Below are 20373 nucleotides of genomic sequence, written 5' to 3'. Positions count from 1 at the left end.
ACTCCAGTAATGTGTCCTTTCAAATGGGGAAAGCAGCATATGAAAGGTCTTGCCTCAGTCTAACACCTGCTGTAAAGCAGGCACAAGATTTTGACGCAACAGCATCCTAAAACTGACGCAGTGAAATCTCAAAGATTTCACTGCGTCGCTATTACAAAGCTTTTTGCGGGAGAACACCCCCTCTGCATACATTATACCTGACGCTATTTTTAAAAAGTGACGCATCTAGGTACATGGGTCACTTTTTAAAACTCTGCGCCATATTGTATCTGCAACATGATTCGTCATACATTAAATATGACACATCTGGAACGTCATAAGGAGTGCGCACAGAAAAGTGACGCATAACACCAGCAGTGTAATAAAATGTACCTCGTTGCACTATATTTAAAAAGTGACGCATCTAGATAGATGCGTCACTTTTTAAATATTGCATAACAATGCGCATTTTTTTACACCGCTGGTGCGTCACAAAAATTGACGCACAGGAAGCGCAAAACTAACAGCGCAAGGCCTTCATAAATATAGTCCTGGATTTAGGGGGTCACAGGGGGTCTACTCTTCCCCCTTATGATCCAATCAGCTTCCTGCGCGCAATTCGCGTGTCGCGCCTGGAGCGCACTCCCGTGCGCGCACGGGAGAGCGCATATCCCCGCGCAAAACGAAAAAAATTTTTTAATGCCCTGCAGGACCCTATTTTAGTCCCTACATCAAACCTAGGGGGTCAGAGGGGGTCTACTCTTCCCCCTTATGGTCATTTGCCCCTTTTTTTTTCAAACCCCTTGTGTCTCGATTTTACCGAGACACAAGATGGCGGCCGCTCCGCACTGTTTAGAATGTTTACAGACAACTGAGATCCAATCAGCTTCCTGCGCGCAAGTCGCGTGTCGCGCCTGGAGCGCACTCCCGTGCGCGCACGGGAGCGCGGCTATAGATATATATATTTTTTTGAACCTAAATTACTCAAAATCCACTGGAGCACATATCTTGAGACATAGCAAAGGCACATCGGGCTACCAGTCCCTACAATTTTGCCAAGTTTGGTGGAAATCCATTCAGCCGTTCGGGCTAAAAGTGAAATCGACCGCCCTATGGAAATTAACATGGGGAAAACGCGTTTTGGGACCCCCCTTTTATCTCGGCCCCCGCTTGACGAATCCCCCCCAAACTTTCAGGGAAGGACCGGACCGCCATGAGACCATTTTCCTGAAAATTTCAGGCAGATTCGTCAACCGGCGCCAAAGTTATTCAAAATAGAATGTTGAGATTTAACATTGAAAATTATCCTAACTATAACTACCTACTGGCGACCGCCAGTAGGTAATATATATATATATATATATATATATATATATATATATATATATATATATATATATATATATATATATATATATATATATATATATATATATATATATATATATATATATATATATATATATATATATATTGTACATCAATAGTAAAGGAACTGTAGATGAATAGTTATCATAAAAGATTAACTTATTTATGCAGTCACTTATATACATGTTGAAAACATAGAATAATGTTACTATGAATAATATGTACATTTGTTAAGCACAACAAATGAATATCTATATATTTTGTTTTCCTTTTTATATCAAGTCTGTTTTATTTTTGAACAAACCCCCGGACAGGGCCACATATACACAGCGTTAAGCCTACAACCTCTAACCGAGGCCGGCCGCGGAGAAATAGCGATAAGGCCATATATCAGGCATGTAAGAATAAGTTAACACAGCGCCGTGCCTACAATCTTTTCCTTTTTAAACATAATTATTCTACACATGTATTCAAAGCAATACACATGAAAATAAATGCTTATATACAGAGAGATAAGCTGTGTATATATATATATATATATATATATATATATGTTTGTGTATGGTGGTTATGTGGGGAAGAGCTAATTCTGGAGTAGTTTTCTGAAGATAAGGTGGTTATCCTAGGATCTTATGTTGGGTGGTAAAGAGTTCCATAGTTTTTGCTGATTTAACAGAGATTGATGTGCCACCCATGTTTTTTTTCTTGTATTTTGGGATTTTGAGACTTTCTAGTAACAATTACAGGGATTACAATGCTGAATTGGACGTAAAAAAATTCTGAATGTCTTTCTTAAGCCAATTTAATTTCTTCTCGTGTAGGAAATTTTATGGGCTAGCGCCATCATTTCCAAAAAGAAATTTATTGACCAGAACGCAAGAAGGAAAGAAAAGGCAGCTGTACATGGTTTCCAAGGAACTGCGAAATGTGCTACTCAATAACAGTGAAAAGATGAAAGTAAGGTTTGCATCTCTAATTTTCTTTGTGCTGCTAAAAGACTTAAATGAGCTACTGACTGGTCGCATTACGGGTCACCATTGGGTTTAATAGAAAATCCCTAATATTTGGAAACCAACCCTTATTCTGTGCAGAATATCAAATGATTCTTAATAGTTGTTAATGTTTTCTTTATAGACTGTTATATTTTGACCAGACTATATACTTAGCATTCTCCCACTATAACTGGTGTGAAATAGTCCTCTTTACCATTAACCTGTAATCATTGCAGTAATGCTCACAAATATGAGATTGCCAGATATAGATTTATATATACAACCAGAAATAGATCTGGGATCAAAGGACTGATCATCAAATTCCCAACAAATCCAATTGTGTGTGTGTGTGTATGTGTGTGTGTATATATATATATATATATATATATATATATATCTCCTACTGGCGGTCGCCAGTAGGTATATATAGTTGGGACTTAGTTTCCATATGAAATCTGCAACATTCTATTGGGAATAACTTTGGCGCTGGTTGATGAATCTTCGCAAATTTCTCAAAGAAGATGGCCTGCTCCGCTCCTCTCCTTCCCTGAAAGTTTTGGGGGGGATTAGTCAAGTGGGGGCTGAGAAAAAAGGGGGGTCCCAAAACGGGTTTTCCCCATGTTAATTTCCATAGGACCTTTAGACACGGCTACAGCTTGAACCGCTGAACGGAATTACACCAAACTTGTCAAAATGGTAGAGTCTGGTACGCAGATCACGCTTTTGGTTAAATATTGTAAATCCCTCCAGTAGTTCCTGAGAAAATTAAAAGAGAAAAAATTATATATCTGTAAGCGGGCACCGTGCGCACCCCGCGATTTTTCAGGAAAAAAAATTGGGGGGGGTGGGGCCTTGGGGGGCTTCTCTCTTTTATTTAAATCTCTTAATTTTAATATCGAGGGTGCCCACCCCTCGTTTTGGCCCCCGAAATCACCGCCGCGGACCGAGCCGCCTCAAGATGGCCGCCGCCTGGTTGTGGGCGGGGCCGGGAGGACGTGGTTTCCGCTTACCCCTGCCTGGGGGAAGCCTTTGAGATGTCCGGTCTTCCGTGCCGAGGGGGAGACCGGGTGATGCTGCCGGCAAGAGGAAGAAGTGTGGACTGGTGCGGGGCTCCCGTGTGCTGAGGGAGCCCCGGGAAAAGAGGAGACGCCTCCCGTACCGCAGCGGGGCCCCCGTGGTGTTAGGAGAGCCCCGCAGCTGCTCGTCAACGATGCACTGGCATCTACTCACCATGCCAGCCTTGCACATGGACGGTTAGCAGAACCGCGGGTGGTACAGGGACCGTGGTAAGCATTAAACAGGATTGCAAAGTGCGAAGGCGGCGGGCAGAGCAGCTGCGCAGCGGAGCCTACCGATCTGGAGCTCGATCCCGGACTACACTGCAGGTACCAGTGGACGTTCATTCCGGGAATTGTTTCCTGCTCGCATTACAATCCGAGCGATTTTCACAGTCAGATGCTTCCCCGGGACGGAGTGCTGCGGAAAGCCTCACTTCAGCCTGGCCTCAAGAAACATCCCTTTGCAATTCTTCCTTTGTATTTCAAAGCCGGGCCCCTCAGTGCAGGTTTGATTAATGTCATTAAAAAGCAAATCTGGCGGCGGAACTCAGACTGCGTTGTCATGGCATCAGTATTTCCATTTTTATGCTTGGAAATAAGTCAAACTCCTACAGTGAATTACTGTGTGCAGCTACTCTTTCGAAGGGCCCATTTTGGACATTACAATTCTACACAGCCTGCAGCCTCGCAAATTAATAGACTTGTTCATTATTTTTGGAATTACTCACTGGGCATGTTGCTCTCAACACAGCCTGCGCCGTGAAACGCCTGGCATCTTCTCCAAGTAACTTTACAAGTGCCATCGAATGCTTATTGATGGAAACCAAAATATGAATAATTAGTCTGATGCTGTGTTATGAGCCACAGAGGGGAGCAGGGGGGAGCAGGGTGCAGATAGACAACAAGACTTTGTTTAAATAGATATTTCTTGCCCGTGGATCAATTATAACCCTCAAAATAGCCCACGGAGGTAAACAAAGCTGCATGCAAAGGTTAATAAATCATTTTTTCCATTGACTGCAGAAAAGAAAGGGTGTTTTCCCTTTTTCTAAAAACTCAAACACTGATTAATGATGCACTCAGGATATTGTTTGAGCTTTTATTTTTATATTAATTTTTCCAAGTGTCGGCAAGGAACTTATAATACTACATACACAATACTCTTAAACAAGAGACATTGTCTCTCACTAGGGTAAAGCCAACAGCTATGGCCTCGGCAAGCTGGAGTGATGGTATTTTTAAGTCTTGCATTGACGAAGACCATTTGATTTCAGTATGTATATATATATATTTATATATATACATATATACATATATATATATATATATATATATATATATATATATATATATATATATATATATATATATATATATATATATATATATATATATATTCATTTTTTCTCAGCGTGGGGCTGTGGGGGCATTTCCATGCATAAATGTATGTCCACGGGAAAAGTGCTGGGTTGGCGCTGAGTGGTGCTGGGGAGGCGCTGAGTGGTGGGGGGGAGGTGCTGAGTGGTGGGGGGGAGGCGCTGGAGTGGCGCTGGGGTGCGTTCGCGTTCAATTAAAACTGGACTTGAGTTCATGATAATGTGGGGTATTGAAATCCTTTGTTGATCCAATGTGAACTCACGGAGTAATCATGCACTCAGATGTATTGCTGGATGATGGTTGGAAAATGGCTCCCAGGATAATGATTGTGCTGGCGTTCTAGTAGCTGGGAGTCATGGAAATGAAGGATGGAGTTTTAACCTATACATAAGGAAAATAAGCCACCATTAATTGTATGTAGGCCCAGTCAAAGGGTGTTCTGCTGAAACAAGTCTGCCGTGATTTGTCTCAATTTTTTTGGTCCCACAAGGATATTAACATATTTAAACGTTATCTGCTAATAGAATTAGCATTTTAAAAACCTTGCAAATTGACTGAAAAAAACCATAGGTTTCAGGCCTTATTTAGTTAGGAAATAGCATTTAAAAAACTTTGCACATTCACTGAAAAAAAATAGGTTTCAGGCCTTATATTGTTAGGAATTAGCATTTAAAAAACCTTTGAAATTCACTGAAAAAAACATAGGTTTTAGGCCTTATATAGTTAGGAATTAGCATTTAAAAAACGTTAAAATTCACTGAAAAAACCATAGGTTTCAGGCCTTCTATAGTTAGGAATTAACATATCAAAAACCATTGAAATTGCTCCTATATAGTTAGTTGGATTAACTATATTTGGCGCACCCGCAATCCACTGCTGATGATGTCACATATTACATCATTCATGGCATGGTCAGTGACATCACTGATGACATCTCAAATGACATCACTGATGACATCTCAAATGACATCACTGATGACATCTCATTTGACATCACTGATGACATCACTGATGACATCATTCATGTGATAATACGATGCACCTCCTCACACTCTAATATAACCTTTGATACGCCCAGTGTTAAATACAGACTACCATTCTTGAAACCATTGACACACCAATACCAGTTACTACATAAGCACTCACTGATTCCTAGGTCTACACATACATCCACTTATTCACCCATACAATCACTCATACATACAGTCACTCATCAATGCAACACTATCATATGCACTCATACACCTATGCAGACACTCACACACTGCCACTCAACCATGGAGTTACTCACACACCTAGTCAGTCATGTAAAGAATCAATCACACTTCCATTTCCTCATCTATATAGTTATACACACAACACCTTACTTATTCAAACATATACTAACACATACTTACTCTCTTATACAATCACTGATACAAGTACACATTGATCTGCACAGAGTCACACACCTCCCAGCCAGCCACACACACACACTCAGTCTCCCATACAAATACTTGGGCAACCAATCAATAACCCATATAGCCACTCATATAGCTAATGATCAACACATGCAGCAGCTTACACAACAACAGACCTACTGATGCACACATTCACACAGTTTAGTCACTAACCTATGCATTCAGTAAGACACATTTAATCACTCACTCATACAGCCAGTCATGCACCTAATAAATCATTCATCCAGACACTTATACATCCACTCATTCTTCAATATGTAAAACATATTTAAACTTTACAGAAAAACAGTCACTGGATGATGTCATCAGTGATGTCATTTGAGATGCCATCAGTGATGTCATTTGAGATGTCATCAGTGATATCATCAGTGATGTCACTGACCATGTCATGAATGATGTAATATGTGACATCATCAGCAGTGGATTGCGGGTGCGCCAAATATAGTTAGTCCAACTAACTATATAGGAGCAATTTCAATGGTTTTTTTTATATGTTAATTCCTAACTATATAAGGCCTAAAACCTATGTTTTTTTCAGTGAATATATATATATGTATGTGTGTCTCCCTCCACATCTTTTTTCCCCGCATTCATCTTTATCTTCTCTATAGTGAAAACTGTATGGGTATTGCTATGCTTTTTGACGTGGTCATAACTGTGTATCTGTATGTACTCACACTCTCTCTCTACATGAAAATAAAATTGTTGCCATATAAAACGCATTGCAGGAATTTAAGTCCCCAATCCTTACCGAGCGATTTGTGTCCATACACAAGTGTAATTCATTTATCCTTTTTGTATAAGTTCCTTTTTATGGTCTGGGCTCTCCTGGAAATGCTTCTTGCTTGAATCTGTGGAGATTTTATTCAACAGATTTTGTTATAGCGCTTTGGCTTTCTCAATAACATGAATTCCACTCTTGGGTTTATATCAGAGTTTCTAGTTGTGCTGAAGTAAAGTCAAAACTTGTTGCCTCGAGTTCCATTAAAAACAAAAGTGGTTAAAAAGACAAGGTCTAATTCATTCCAGCTTCCTTCATCCTTTGAGACTTACACTGCTACCTTTATGTGAGGAGGCTGTGATTTACAGGAGCAGTGTGTGTTGTAGTAGGCTTAGCCAAAGTCCATCTCCTGAGCCAAAGGGCCTATAAACCGAAAACCTAAACAGATCCTCCCTGATTCACTGTTTTTTAATTGCATGGTTGCTTGTGTAAAAACTGGTATGGATTTTTCCTCCAAAAGTGCAGCAATTTATTCCCAGAACAAAATTACTGTATCCTTAAGGGTCTGCCTAGTTTGGTAGAAATAATGTCTTCTGGATATTCCTCATGTAGATAGTTGCTTCCTCCCCTTGATATGATTTTGGTGTTTAAATGCCTATACGGTATCTTACCTTTTTCACCTTCCTAGATGGATGTTCTCCAGTTGACACACGATTCGATTCGAAAGCTTTATTTGATCATTCAGTAAACCATCATAAAAGCACACAAAATATTACATACATATCCAATAAAAAATTATTAAAACATTTGAAAAAAATACAGATTCAGTACGATTACAACAAGGGGAGGAATAACAATCGGCATGGCAGCAATATATTCAGGAAAGGGTATATTCACAGTTAGGTTATAAATTCCATACTTTTCCTAGCGGACACTGATTTTATTTATTTTTTTTGTTATTTTTTTTTTGTGAAGCCTTTATTAAAAACAAAAGCAGTAAGACAGCACACAGCTTCTCGCCTACAACCTGAAACGTCAGGCCGGCAGCCATAAAAAAGGAGTCAAAAGCAGGCACATAATTGAAACGGCATGACAGTAGAGTTTAGACACAGCATGTCGCCTACAACCCCGTTGGTCCGGCCGCAATGTAAATAAGGTACAGTCAGGTAAGGCGTATATCATAGCAGTGGGTGAAGGCACACTGTATACGAGCAAGAATGCAAATGGGGCTTCTTTTATCATTTTTTACAAAAAGCAAACTGGGAACAATCCCACCTGTAATGTACCACCATATCTTGTATGTGGATCAGAGGATTTGGAGGTGAGGAGCCACAGTGTACTGCTAAATAGTAGGGGCAACTTGCGCCAGTATTAGTGTGGTTCTCACCAGTGAAATGCTTCCGGCTAACACGGGGGAGAGGAAGGGAAGAGGAGGGGGAGAAGGGAGGGAGGGGGGAGGGGGGGGGGAGGGGAAGGGTATGAGGGGGTGGGGGTGTTTGAGACATCATATGGTTAAGTCTGTGAGGTCAGTAGAGTGCTGAGTTCATGTGAGCAGTGCTACGTGTGACATGCTGGTAACAAGAGTATTCAAACCGGTATGAGCTGTGTGCCGCAGAGCTGCCTGAGGCCGGGCATCGGGAGTGGACAAGGAGTGTATGAAGACTACCCATGATTAGGAGGCAGAGGAGTATCTTAGGTCAAGGGCCTAAAGGCACAGTGTGCAGGCAGGCCTGTCCACAGGACAGCAACCAGGGGGGGGAGGGAGGAAGGGGAGAGGGCGGCATGGGAGTAGGGCGGTCAGGGCAAGAGCAAGGAGAGGAATAGGGGAGAAGGAGAGAGTGCTTCAGGAATCCGGATGTTCCTCGCTCTGGCGTCGGAGTAGATAGGCAGTGAGGGGCCCCCATATGTCCTTGGGACGTGATTTGTGTGGTAAGAGTTCGGCATAATTGTGGAGGTGATCTTGCCAGGTAGACATCGTATTGAGCCAGATCTTGAATTTAGGAGCACGGCCTCTGCCCCATCTACATGCAACATGGCGTTTGGCCAACAAAAGGCCTAGCGCAAAAAATTTCCTATGTGCCTTCAGTGCTGGGACCGCATGTCCCAACAAGGCGGTCCTGGGACAGGGGTCCATATCGACCCCAACCATATCAGACAGAGCTCTAAAAATGGCATGCCAATAGTCCGCCACTGTAGGACAGGTCCATGCTAGATGGAAGAAGTCGGCACCTCCCACCCCACACCGGAGGCAGCGGTCATTATCTCGGAGGCCGAGCCGGAATAATTTGGAAGGAGTGAAGTAAATGCGGTGCAAAAATTTTAAATGAATCAACCGTAGACGAGTATTACCGGTCACTGCGGTAGTATGCGAGCAACTTTCCTCCCATTGATCGTCAGATAGCGGTGTGTCAAGGTCACGTCCCATTCCCTACGAACCTTGAGCGGGGGAGGCGATGGGGCAGGCTGGGCATGTTTATACAGCATGGACACCACGTGTCTAGGGGTTTCAGTTTGTAAGAGCGAGTGCAAGGGGGCCAGGGTGTCCGGCTCGTCAGGCAAGTTCGGAATGACTGCCTTGACATTCTGCCGTAATCTGACATAAAGGAACGTATCCATGACAGTGGGGGTGGTCTCCCCAAAGAACTGTCGAAGTACGGAACTGCCCCTGGAGGAAGAGATCTCCCCAGGTGTGGATCGCCAGTTTCGTGAGGAGTTTGCGCCCTATCTCCTCGCAGGTTACTCTCAGTCTGGGGTCGTGTGCTAAAGGCATACATGGTGAGTATAAAAACTTGACCTCCATGTGAGCCGCTAAACGTCGCCAGGCCTGGACAGTGCAGTCAACTCTGGTGGGGTCGCGATCCGATACTCTATTTGGTATATAGATAACCCGATGGTTGTACGGGGCGCATATATCCGTCCTCTACTGCCAGATGGGCCATGAAGGGAGGGGGATGTAGCCAGTACGCCACAAAGTGGCCCAGGGCACAATCATAATATCGCTGAAAGTTAGGAACATCAAACCCACCTTGATGATAAGGTAACATGAGCGTCTTTAAACTAATCCTAGCTTGTTTACCACCCCATATAAGTCTCGACAGTTGGGAACTGAGGGCATGAAAGAAGTGGGAGCCCGGGCTATATGGTATATTGGTAAAAAGGTATAGCAACTTGGGGAGTACAACCATTTTTATAAGGGAAATGCGCCCCACCATCGAAAGTGGGAGATGGATCCATTTGGTGATGGTGTCAGTTAATTTGTCAAGTACGGTGCCGTAGTTATCCCTGATGAGGGTCTCACGAATCCGGGATACTACCACCCCAAGGTATTTGATTTCCTCGGATTCCCATATCAGGGGATAGTCCAGGGGAAATTGCACAGTTTTATCTGTTAAGGGGAAGAGGGCCGACTTCGCCCAATTGATCTGTATTCCCGAAATAGCACCGAATTTGGTGATTTCGCGTAGCAGGGGGTTAAGGTTGTCTTGTGGTTTGTCGACATATAGAGTCCTATCGTCAGCATATATAATGCTACTAGGAGCTGTCGCTCCGGGTATATTAGAGAGCGGTGGTTATGATGTTGTCGGAGCTTGGCAGCGAGCGGTTCGATGGCTATCGCAAAGAGGACAGGGGAAAGGGGGCACCCTTGTCTGGTGCCTCTGTGGATGGTAAAGGGAGCAGACCTGGCCCCATTGAGGAGGACCGAGGCACCCGGTTCACCATAAAGCAGCTTAATCCAATCCAGGATGCGTTCAAGGAGGGCAAATAAATAATCCCACTCAAGGGAATCGAACGCTTTAGTGGAGTCAACAAACACAGCCGCAGCCTCGCACCTTGGGTTAATATCTTGTAGTACAGCCTGGAGGGTGCGTAAGTTATGTGAAGTCACCCTATTGGGGACGAAACCCGCCTGGTCAGGGAGGACTAGGCGCTCCATCAACAGGTTGAGGCGAGACGCCAGGACTTTCGCTAGGATTTTGACATCCGTATTAAGTAGAGAGAGGGGTCTATAGGAGTCGCAGTGTTCCGGTGGCTTGCCTGGTTTCAAGAGGGACGTGATAAGGGCTTCGCGCATAGAAGCGGGTAGGAGACCGCCTTCGAGGGCAGCATAGTAAACTTGCTGGAGTATGGGGGCAAGGATATGAATATATGCTTTGTAAAAGTCGACCGGCAGTCCATCAGATCCAGACGATTTGCCCGACTTCATGGACATGATGGCGTCCTTTATTTAATCTACTTCGAGTATATGGTGGAGAAATTTTGTTGGGATGGGCCAAGCCAGGCAATGGCTGTGTCGTCCAAGTAGGGACGCAAGTCAATAGGTGCCAATCTGTGAGAGGTGTAGAGAGTGGAGTAGTGATTAGTAAGAATACGGAGTTGTTCGGACAAGTCTCGTTGTGGGGTTTGGTGCTCATCCAGCAGAATGGTGACATAGCCATTGTACCTAGGGGGCCGAACAGCGGAGGCAAGTGCTCTTCCAGGCCTATCTCCCTCACCAAAGACACGTGCCGTGTGTTGTTTGCCGAGGAATTTGCACTCCCTATCCGCCGCTTCGGCATATTCGTTCAGTTTTTCCCGAAGGAGGGCATTAGAAGAGTGGTCGCGGGCCTCGCGCGTACTAATGTGTTCCAATTCCCTCAGCTCGGATTCAAGTTTGCGAAGCTCTCCCCGCAGGGATTTAAGGACTCCACCCCCTTGTGAGATACACCAACCGCGGACGTTGACCTTGAAGGCCTCCCAGACCACGGTGAGGTCCGATACCGACCCTACATTCCGGTAAAAAAAAGTCTTGGATGTCTTGTTCAAGGTCAGCCCTGAAGGCAGAGTCAGCAAGATGTGAGGGATTGAGGCGCCAACTCAGATACGGGAAGGTCTCAATGGGAATGCGTAGTGATATTAGGACCGGGGAATGGTCGGAGAAAGTCCTAGCAAGGTGGAAGCTGAGAAGTTGCCCACCAGGCCGTGCCCGCGTAGAGAAAAGAGGGAGGCTGCGTCAGGGGGGCACCAGGTAGCCTGCCAGGGGGTCCCAAGGAGGGAGGGCAACATGGAGATCAGGCCTGGAGGAGTGGCAACACCGCGGACCGCCGTCCCACGCAGTGCCACCGTCTGGGCAGGCCTCACGACAGGTCACTCAATTGGCCCTGTACAAGGATGGAGGTATAGGGAGTCGAACAGTAGGCAAAGCAGTAATGGAGGGGGGGATGGGAGGAGGGGTCCGAGGAGCCAGCCGCCCTTAGTAGAGTGCCAGTACGTGGATGTAGCTGTATGCCTCGTTGATGCCTCGGGACTGCAGCAGGTGTGGCCAGCGAGGTGAGGGGGGGGGGGGGGGGCGCTATAGGCCCGAGGGTGTCGTCCAGGGGCCTGGACGGACGTGCAGCAGAGCCCAGGTCGGCGCAGCGACCATGTAGCAGTGAGGCTCGGAGCGGCCCCGTCACGGCCGGGAAATGGGCGCCAACTGCACAGGCAGATGATTCGATCGGGCGCCACCGTTAATGCAGCGGACGGCGGACAGCCACAGGTACGATCAGTCCATGCCACGGGGGGGGGGGTGTCCGAGGAGGTAAATGCCTCGATGTCTCCGCCCCAGGCCGCCTAGACACCACGGGAGCCGGCCCAAGATGGTGGAGGGTCCGGGTGCCGGAGATGCAGCGCGGCCCCGTCAGTCCCAGCAGTAGCGTCGGGGGAGGGGGCAGGTCGGGAGGCGGCAGACGAAGCCCGAAGGCAGCAGGCAGCCCTCACCTGAAGGATTGATGCCCCCCTGGGCGTGGAAGCGGTCTCCGAGCTTCCCGCGGACAGGAACTCCGCTATAGGCCAGACCTTCAGGCCACGCCGGAAAGTCCGAAAGGCACCGGACTTTCCTGGCGAGGCGAGGCCGAACAGGAGAACCACTGCAGCAGCTCCGCGGGTCGCCCACGTTTGCACAGGCAGCCGATCTCGCCTAGATCCAAGCTTTCAGGACAAATCGGGTATCGCCGTGATCAGCACGGAGAGATGTAGATGCAGGGGCAGTGTAGAAGCGAATATTAGCAGTCGGGATCCCTGCAGGATGAGCTGAAGCGCTCGGTCATTCAGGAGCCTCACACCAGTGCGGCCATCTTGGTCTGGCGCCACCTAGCGCCCCCGTGGACACTGATTTTAGGATAAAAGTCGCAGTATAAAAACAGACATCCGGAACATCAAGTGCAAATAAAAATCTCATAGCAGTTTTAACAGTGGACACAGAGTATTTCTTAAAAAGGGGTTTAAGATCAGCAATACGGAGATGCAAATACAAGGGGCAGATTAGCAAAAAGTGCACAGTGCTCTGTTTGGAGGTTCCATCGCATGGACAGGGGGATGACGTGTGTTTTTTCATCAGGGGGAAGGCCACCAGATTATGAACAATGCCTAATCTCAATCTAGTAAGAACATACTGGTGAGATTGCTAGGTGACCACTTTTAGGTACTTTGAGAAGCCATAGCCTGCCAGGTCGTTAGAGTTGTAAAATAAATGTGTTGTAAACTGGCTGCTGGCTTCGCTACGCAGTTTTTCTTTAACCCCAGATAGACATGTTTGAGCTCCTGTTTTGGAATGTTAATGGCACTTACTGGGTCCACAAGAACGTCCAGATCAAACACGTCTCTATATGAAGTCAAAACATATCTAAGCCATGGGATCTGGCTAAATTTATCCAGGCGGAGGCGGTCATTAATTATTCTCCTAGTGAAGCCTGTTTCATCCTTGGCCCAAATGGACCTCCAAGCCATTAGGGGCCTCAATCCTATTAAATCGGTCAAATATTCCAACCCCACCTTATGAACCAATTCATTTGAAGCCGACGGTGGGAGACAAAGAAGCCTCTTTAAAAAGTCATTTTCAGCTACTTGTAAATCCCCATGTTGGCAGTGTCCCCAGACACCCGAACCGTAGAGTCCCACTGAGGCACATCTATGTCGGTAAACATTTAACATATCATGTGTACGGCGACTGCCTAATTTAGAAGCAAATCTAAAAAACCCTGAGGCCCCCTTACCCATCTTAGCCTTGATATTAAGGATCTCTGGGGCCCATGTACCACTGCTACTGAAAGTAATTCCTAGGTAGCAGAATTTATCCACCACTTCAATATTTTGATCCCTAAACTGGAATGATCTCAACTTTTTCACCTTTTTCCCACATGCCATGATAATAGATTTAGAGTTATTAATTTTTAGTTTCCTCCCCTTAATAAAATCGAAAAAACAAATCATTAATCTCTGCAGACCTACTGGTGTTCTAGATAATAGAACAGTGTTGTCTGCATATAGTAGTACCGGAATTGCTTGGCCCTCAACTAAAGGTGCATCAGCTTGGACCATCTTCAGGTCTGAGTCCGTAGCATTTATAAAAAGGGAAAAAAGTAGCGGGGCTAGAACACAGCCTTGCCTAATTCCTGATTTGACCTTGATCTTCTTGGTACATTCCCCAGCTTGGCCGAAACGTATCTGGGCTGACAGCTTATTGTATAATCTGGCCAGGAAATAGATCATTGCAGCAGGGGTCCCAACTCAAGCAATGTGGACCACAATAAAGCATGATCCACCAGATCAAATGCGCTGGTAAGATCTGCGAAGCAGAGGAATAAAGAGCCCTGCTTGGCTCTAGTGTATTTGCCAATAATTAAGTCTAAATTAATACACTGCTCGATAGTACCAAGGCCCTTGCGGAATCCGAATTGGGAATCCGCAAGGATACCGTTAACCTCGGCCCACTCTTCCAAACACAATAAAAGCACCCTGCGCATTATTTTTAGTGATGAATCTAGAAGGGAGATAGGGCGGTAGTTCTTAACCTCTCCTCTATCTCCCTTCTTGTAGATTGGTAAAATTATAGACTCACCCCATGTGGATGGAGTGCTTTCCTTTACAGACGCATTAAAAACCTGTGTCAGAAGGGGACTCCATAACGATAGATCTGTTTTATATAGGTCAACCGGGACCCCGTCTGGTCCTGGGACCTTCCCTCCCTTACTATTCCGGATAGCGTTATCTACCTCTAGCAATGTAATATCGAGGGGTAACTTTGGGCCAATGGCTTCAACACCGGAACATATAGAGTCCTCCCCGCCCGGGTCAAAGATTCCGGTGAAGTATTGAACCCAACTATCCTCGCTGACCTGGGCAGATAATACAGTAAATTCCTCTTTTTGGAGGAAAGGACTGTTAACGGTACTCCAAAAAAGCTTGCTGTCCTGCAGCTCCGCCGCTTTTGTCAGGTTACCCCACGCCTCCTCCCTTAACTCCTGTTTTCTATGGTTCAGGTGATGTTTGTAGGTTGCCCTAAGAAGTTTAACAGCTTCCCTGTCCCTAGGGTGGTTTGAGAGTGCTTTCTTTAACTCTTGTAGGGACTTTGTGCATGCCCTGTCAAACCAGCCTACAGTAGCCCTCTTATTATTAGCATTGGTATTGGTGAGAGTCCTTTTAATAATATTGTTTAGTTTCTCAAATTCTGCGACAGTACATGAAGCGACTGCATCACTATCTAAGCAACGTTGCAGCTCTTGGAAACTGGCTACCACGATTTTACGCAGCAATTTTTCAGAGTTATCACCACACCATTTGATCCTAATACCATTCTGCCTGCAGGGTATTATTTCAGCAACAGTCCCTCGATTGACTGGTGTCTTTATCCCCCAAATAGATGTCAGCATAGTGATGGCATTATGGTCACTAAGGCCTAAATCAACTATTTCTGGTATGGCACAATGAGGGCTAAATTTGACTGAAACCAACAGATAATCTATGACAGAAGCTGAATTCCTCCCTACAAAAGTCGATACAATATTGCCTTCACTGTCGTCTGCTGGCTGATGGATTAACAGATCAAATTTGAGCATGAATGTATTTAGGGAGTCACCATATGTAGTGTGGACAAAATTAGCCTGGTCCTCCCCATTTGCCCCATCAAAACCACATGCATTTGTAAATGAGAAGGGGCATGTACGAATATTAAAATCCCCTCCCCATATGATGTCGAATGGGTTATGGATAGCCCTACCGATTTTCATAACAGCAGTCTCCAGTTCATTAACAACACAAAAGCTAGAGGAATCAAACACGTTGTTATAATGATTAATTAGCAAAATATCTCGACCCCCCCACATTGCTCCAGCCATAATACTTGTGAGTGGAATCCGAAGGTGGTATGGGATATTACTCGGACCGGAAGTTTAACAGACAGTAGAATCACCAACCCACCTTTTGCCCTACCCATGGTAGATTCTTGCGCTAAACAATTATAAGACACAAATCCATCAAAATGTATCTCGGCCGTAGACCACGTCTCTTGGAGGCAGAGTATGTCATAATTAATGATAGACTCCCTCCAACCAAGAGTCTCCTCCTTTTGTCGCCAGCCGGCGATATTCCAACTCACTAGTTTATATCCAGTTTTGCAAGGGACATCATCCGGGACCAGTGGGTCTCTTGGGGGTACTATATTTGCTGGCAGGTGCTCCTTAGAATTATTAGCAGTGGAGACCAATGGGAGAATTATATCCGGTTGAAGTACAACCGCTGGAGAATGTTCCAAGGAGTTGGTGGTGGTAGGGGCCAATAGATGAATTATCCCCGGGGGAACTACAACCGCTGGCAAGCACTCCACAGGGTCATTTCCGAGGGGCTCAACGCTTCCATCCGTTGATTCTTTGCTCATATCAGGAGTTCCCTCTATTAGTGATGGCTGGGCAGCTGGGGGTAGTCAGTCAACTGCATCCAGACAACTAAACCGGTTATAATCGCAGAAGGGAGCATTCAAAGGCATGGGAACTGGTCTTACATCAAATCTTCTATTTCTTCCCCTCCGCTCAACCCTAATCCAGTCGTCCCTTCCTCTTCCATAGGTCATACAATTAGGTGAGAAAAAAAAAAGGACAGTGGTAGGGTCTGGATAGTGGAGTCAAATGATCTATTAAAACCAGCACAGATATGGGAGACAGTTCTGGGGTCTCTAAAGTTGACTGTTATACAGTCCCCATTTATGGTCTTAACTGTCTTACCCAACCAAGGCACCCTTCTTACCATGATGATTTCGTTATGTAAATGAGCCGGCAGTGGTCTGTTCCAGTTTAGCCACCTGACTACCTTGTTTTTTAGGGAGCTAAAAGTTGCTTCTTCCCCCTCTTCTAAAGCGGGTGCTCCCGCCAGGACCACCATAAAGCGATTTGCTTCAGGTGGAAGGTCTGGTAAGCGTGATCTGGTGGCTCTACACTCCTTTACTGATGCCGGTGGTCCCAGTTGACCGTCATCGGTTTTCCCCTGGACACTACTACCCCCCAATAGGGGAGCAGGTGTCGGCTTTGGTGGTACCTGATTCACAGGGTTGGGACCTGAAAGACCAGGGGGTCTACAGTTATGGATTTGAGCCCCTCCGTCTACTAGGGAGGGAAACCCCCGGGTTGGGATACAGGGATTGAGTCCACACTCGGCTTGCTGGTCATACTTGGGTTCGCTAGTAGGGCAGATGTGACCTTCTCTATATTTGACAATCTAAGTTCGATTTGCTCCAGTTTGGCTTCTAGGGGGAATAAGATAGATTTAAATAATGCTCCCAAGCTTTCAATTGATAGGTTGTTACCGGGCTGGGTAACAGAAGGGGATGGGGTTAAAACAACTGACCCTTTTGTAGGAGCTATTTGTCCCCCCGTTAGAATAGATGGGGAGCTACTATCATGTTGTAGCTTAGCTAATTTTGCCTTACTTCCATCTTTATTATAAGCCCTCTTTCTTTTAGGGATAGCTCCTTCTTTGACCCCCAGTGACAAAGTATTATTAATGGTAACACCATCACCAGAAGATGTAGATGCATGATTATCGAGAATTAGATTAATTTCAGGCAGAATTTCATTCACTAAAATGTCCAAGTCCTGTGTAACCTGTTCATCCCCTTCGAGAATAATGTCTTGACCTGCCACACAGGGTACTGCAGAAACAATATCCAGATTCCTATCTGGTGTTTTGGCCTTAGCAATAGTCCCCAGGGAAGATCTTTTATTTGCCGAAATTTCCTGTGACAAACGTTTTTCCAGAACAGATGTTTCAGTGTCAATAAGGGTGTTAGCTCTGATTAAAAAAAAATCCATATCTCCCACTGTTGACCCTCTGACTATCGACGACTTAATCCGTGTTTCACGTCCAGCCATGGTTTACAGAGTTAGTGGGCAAAGGTTCGATGGCCAAAGCAAAAGGGAGGGCCCGGTCCGGTGTAGACCGGTCAAGAACGGGCAACAACGGGCCCGGCCTTCGCCCGGCGCCGTCCCGCGCGCATTCCGTGATACGCGTACGGGTGCTTGATCTTATAGCAAATGGGCGGGCAGTGTGGTTCCGTGGTTCGCGAACTGGGTTCGATGGTTCCGTACCCGTTCAATAAAGATCGTCGGAAATGGACGATTTTGGTGTCAGCAGACCGCAAATGGCAAGTGTAGCGTGTCTGAGTGTTTTCGTATGAATCGATATAGGAGAACACTCTGTATTTAAGGATTTAGTTTGAACCTCCGGGTTCAATTTTGTATACGGCAGCCATTTTGTGTGGTTGCCCTAACATAGGCCCGATGACTGTGGCCGAACGAGTCCTTGAGACACGTATGCCTTAGCTGACTTCTGGGTGACCTGGCCGAACTGTCTCCTTGCCCAAGGGCGACCTCGCTGAGCCAGTTCCTTGTTCAGCAGCTGGTCTGATAAAGATCAAAGAGCAGGACGTGCCCGAGTTTATGGTACACTGCTCCCACCTTTCTATCTTCTTTCCAATCTGTTTCTGCCTTTCCTTTACGACATAATCATTGATTTGGGTTGAAGGCTTTATGATGGGTTTGTCCGGCCTAATCGAACAGGAAACTTGGGAATGTGCGTGGTCACTTCTGGTGGGCTGGACAACGGAAAATGGGATTTTCTGAGATTGTTGTCATTTGCTACTTCCAAAATGTTACTGTCATTGGTTAGTTTGTATGCACTGAATGCTAATTCGAAATGTTGCCTGAGGCTTAATTTTTGGCATAAAAGACCATGCTCCCCTTATTGAATTTGTGCAGTCTCTGTCGAACCACCCGTGTGTGCTTCGTAGATCTCTGTTCCTGGTTGCAGCCAATAAACTTTGGTCTTTGACGTCATCAAGTAGTATCCCGTGTCTCTGTTTGCCAAGACAGGGGAACTCGAAGGTTTCAGGCGTTCTCCCTGACGCCGCTGGGTTCTGAAAACCCGGTCCTTCAGCTGGGCACCCAGGGGGGAGGCGGGGTCAGTCGGGAAGAGTCTCCAGGTGCGGCTGGTAGGCACGCCGCAAACACTCCTGGGACTCGCAGTCCCGCTGTGGCTTCTTCCGCCCACGATGATCAGCTACTGGAGGGACACAGGTGGGAACAGAACTCCACTTTACACAACCTGCTCCACACAACTTCGAGCGGCACCCGTTGACACACAACCGGGGGCAGTGAGATGCACAGGTACGCTCCCTGCGAGCAACAGCAACTGAAGTGCAAACTCCCTCGCAACCTGTGAGGTTTGATCACTTTTCATTTGTGTATTCCTCCGAAATGATGACCATAGACGAGGGTCTGTCTAAAAGTTCCCTTGCGGCAATTTGTCCTTTAGGGAGGAGGAAGTTCTTAAAGCTATCTGATAGTCAGAGTAAAAAAGTGGCGGGCCCAGACTGGGTTAGCTAGTCTCTGCCAGAAAGAGTGTTACTGAAGGTAAGGCATTTGTTCTTCAGATGAAAAGTTTTGTTTGTGTCACACCCGAAAAGTTGGTTGCAACTTGCTTTGTATTGTATTGTAATTGCATTTATATAACGCTTACTACCCCTGACGAGGCGTCGCAAAGGTTTATAATGGTTAAGAGTATGTCTAAATTGTTACCCTCTAACACAGTTATTAGAAGCAGAGTGTAAAGTGCTCAGATAATGATGATTTGGATGTGGCTACACCAAATGACTAGTACCGGATGCCATTGCACTCGCCTGTCTATAGTGCTTGCCTCCAGCCTTCACGTTTATCAACGTTTTGCTCATCTATGTTATGAGATGTACAACTCCGAACTACAATCCCTAAACAAATGGTCCTTCCATGCTGTAGTTACCCGAAAAGTTCTCTCATTCGTGAAGACACTGCTTCTAGTTTGCCCCTGTGATGAAGAAAGATGCTGAATAATGTTCTTCTTAAGGGCCCATTTCTAAGGAGATCACAGTTGCCGAAATTCTAGGCTTATAATCGTGGCATTTAAAGTTGAACCAGAATTGGGGTGAAGTGAACCATTGCTGCACGCTATAGCAGTGTTAATACTAAGGGTGAGCGTAGTTCGCGAAGTAGCGCTATGCGAAGTGCACTTCGCACTACGCGAACTGCGTAGTTGCATGTTCGCACTGTGCAAGAAGTCGTTTTCAATCATTGCACAGTGCGGACAAGCATCCGGCACTG

At 45.7% G+C, this 20373-nt stretch overlaps 1 protein-coding gene across 1 annotated transcript in view; it reads left to right on the top strand.

The window, feature by feature from the left end:
* The window catches only part of NSUN2 (NOP2/Sun RNA methyltransferase 2), a 561061-nt gene that overhangs the window by 320281 nt on the left and 220407 nt on the right, over positions 1-20373 (top strand). Inside the window, exon 15 of the mRNA XM_086965280.1 lies at positions 2169-2304. Within this exon, the coding sequence (XP_086821406.1) occupies positions 2169-2304 (136 nt within the window). The remainder of the gene's footprint in view (positions 1-2168; positions 2305-20373) is intronic.

Source organism: Lissotriton vulgaris, chromosome 4_1 (assembly GCF_964263255.1).
Source record: "Lissotriton vulgaris chromosome 4_1, aLisVul1.2, whole genome shotgun sequence".
NCBI lineage: Eukaryota > Metazoa > Chordata > Amphibia > Caudata > Salamandridae > Lissotriton > Lissotriton vulgaris.
The sequence above is the reverse complement of the archived record's forward strand: the minus strand, read 5'-3'. Positions and strand labels throughout refer to the sequence as shown.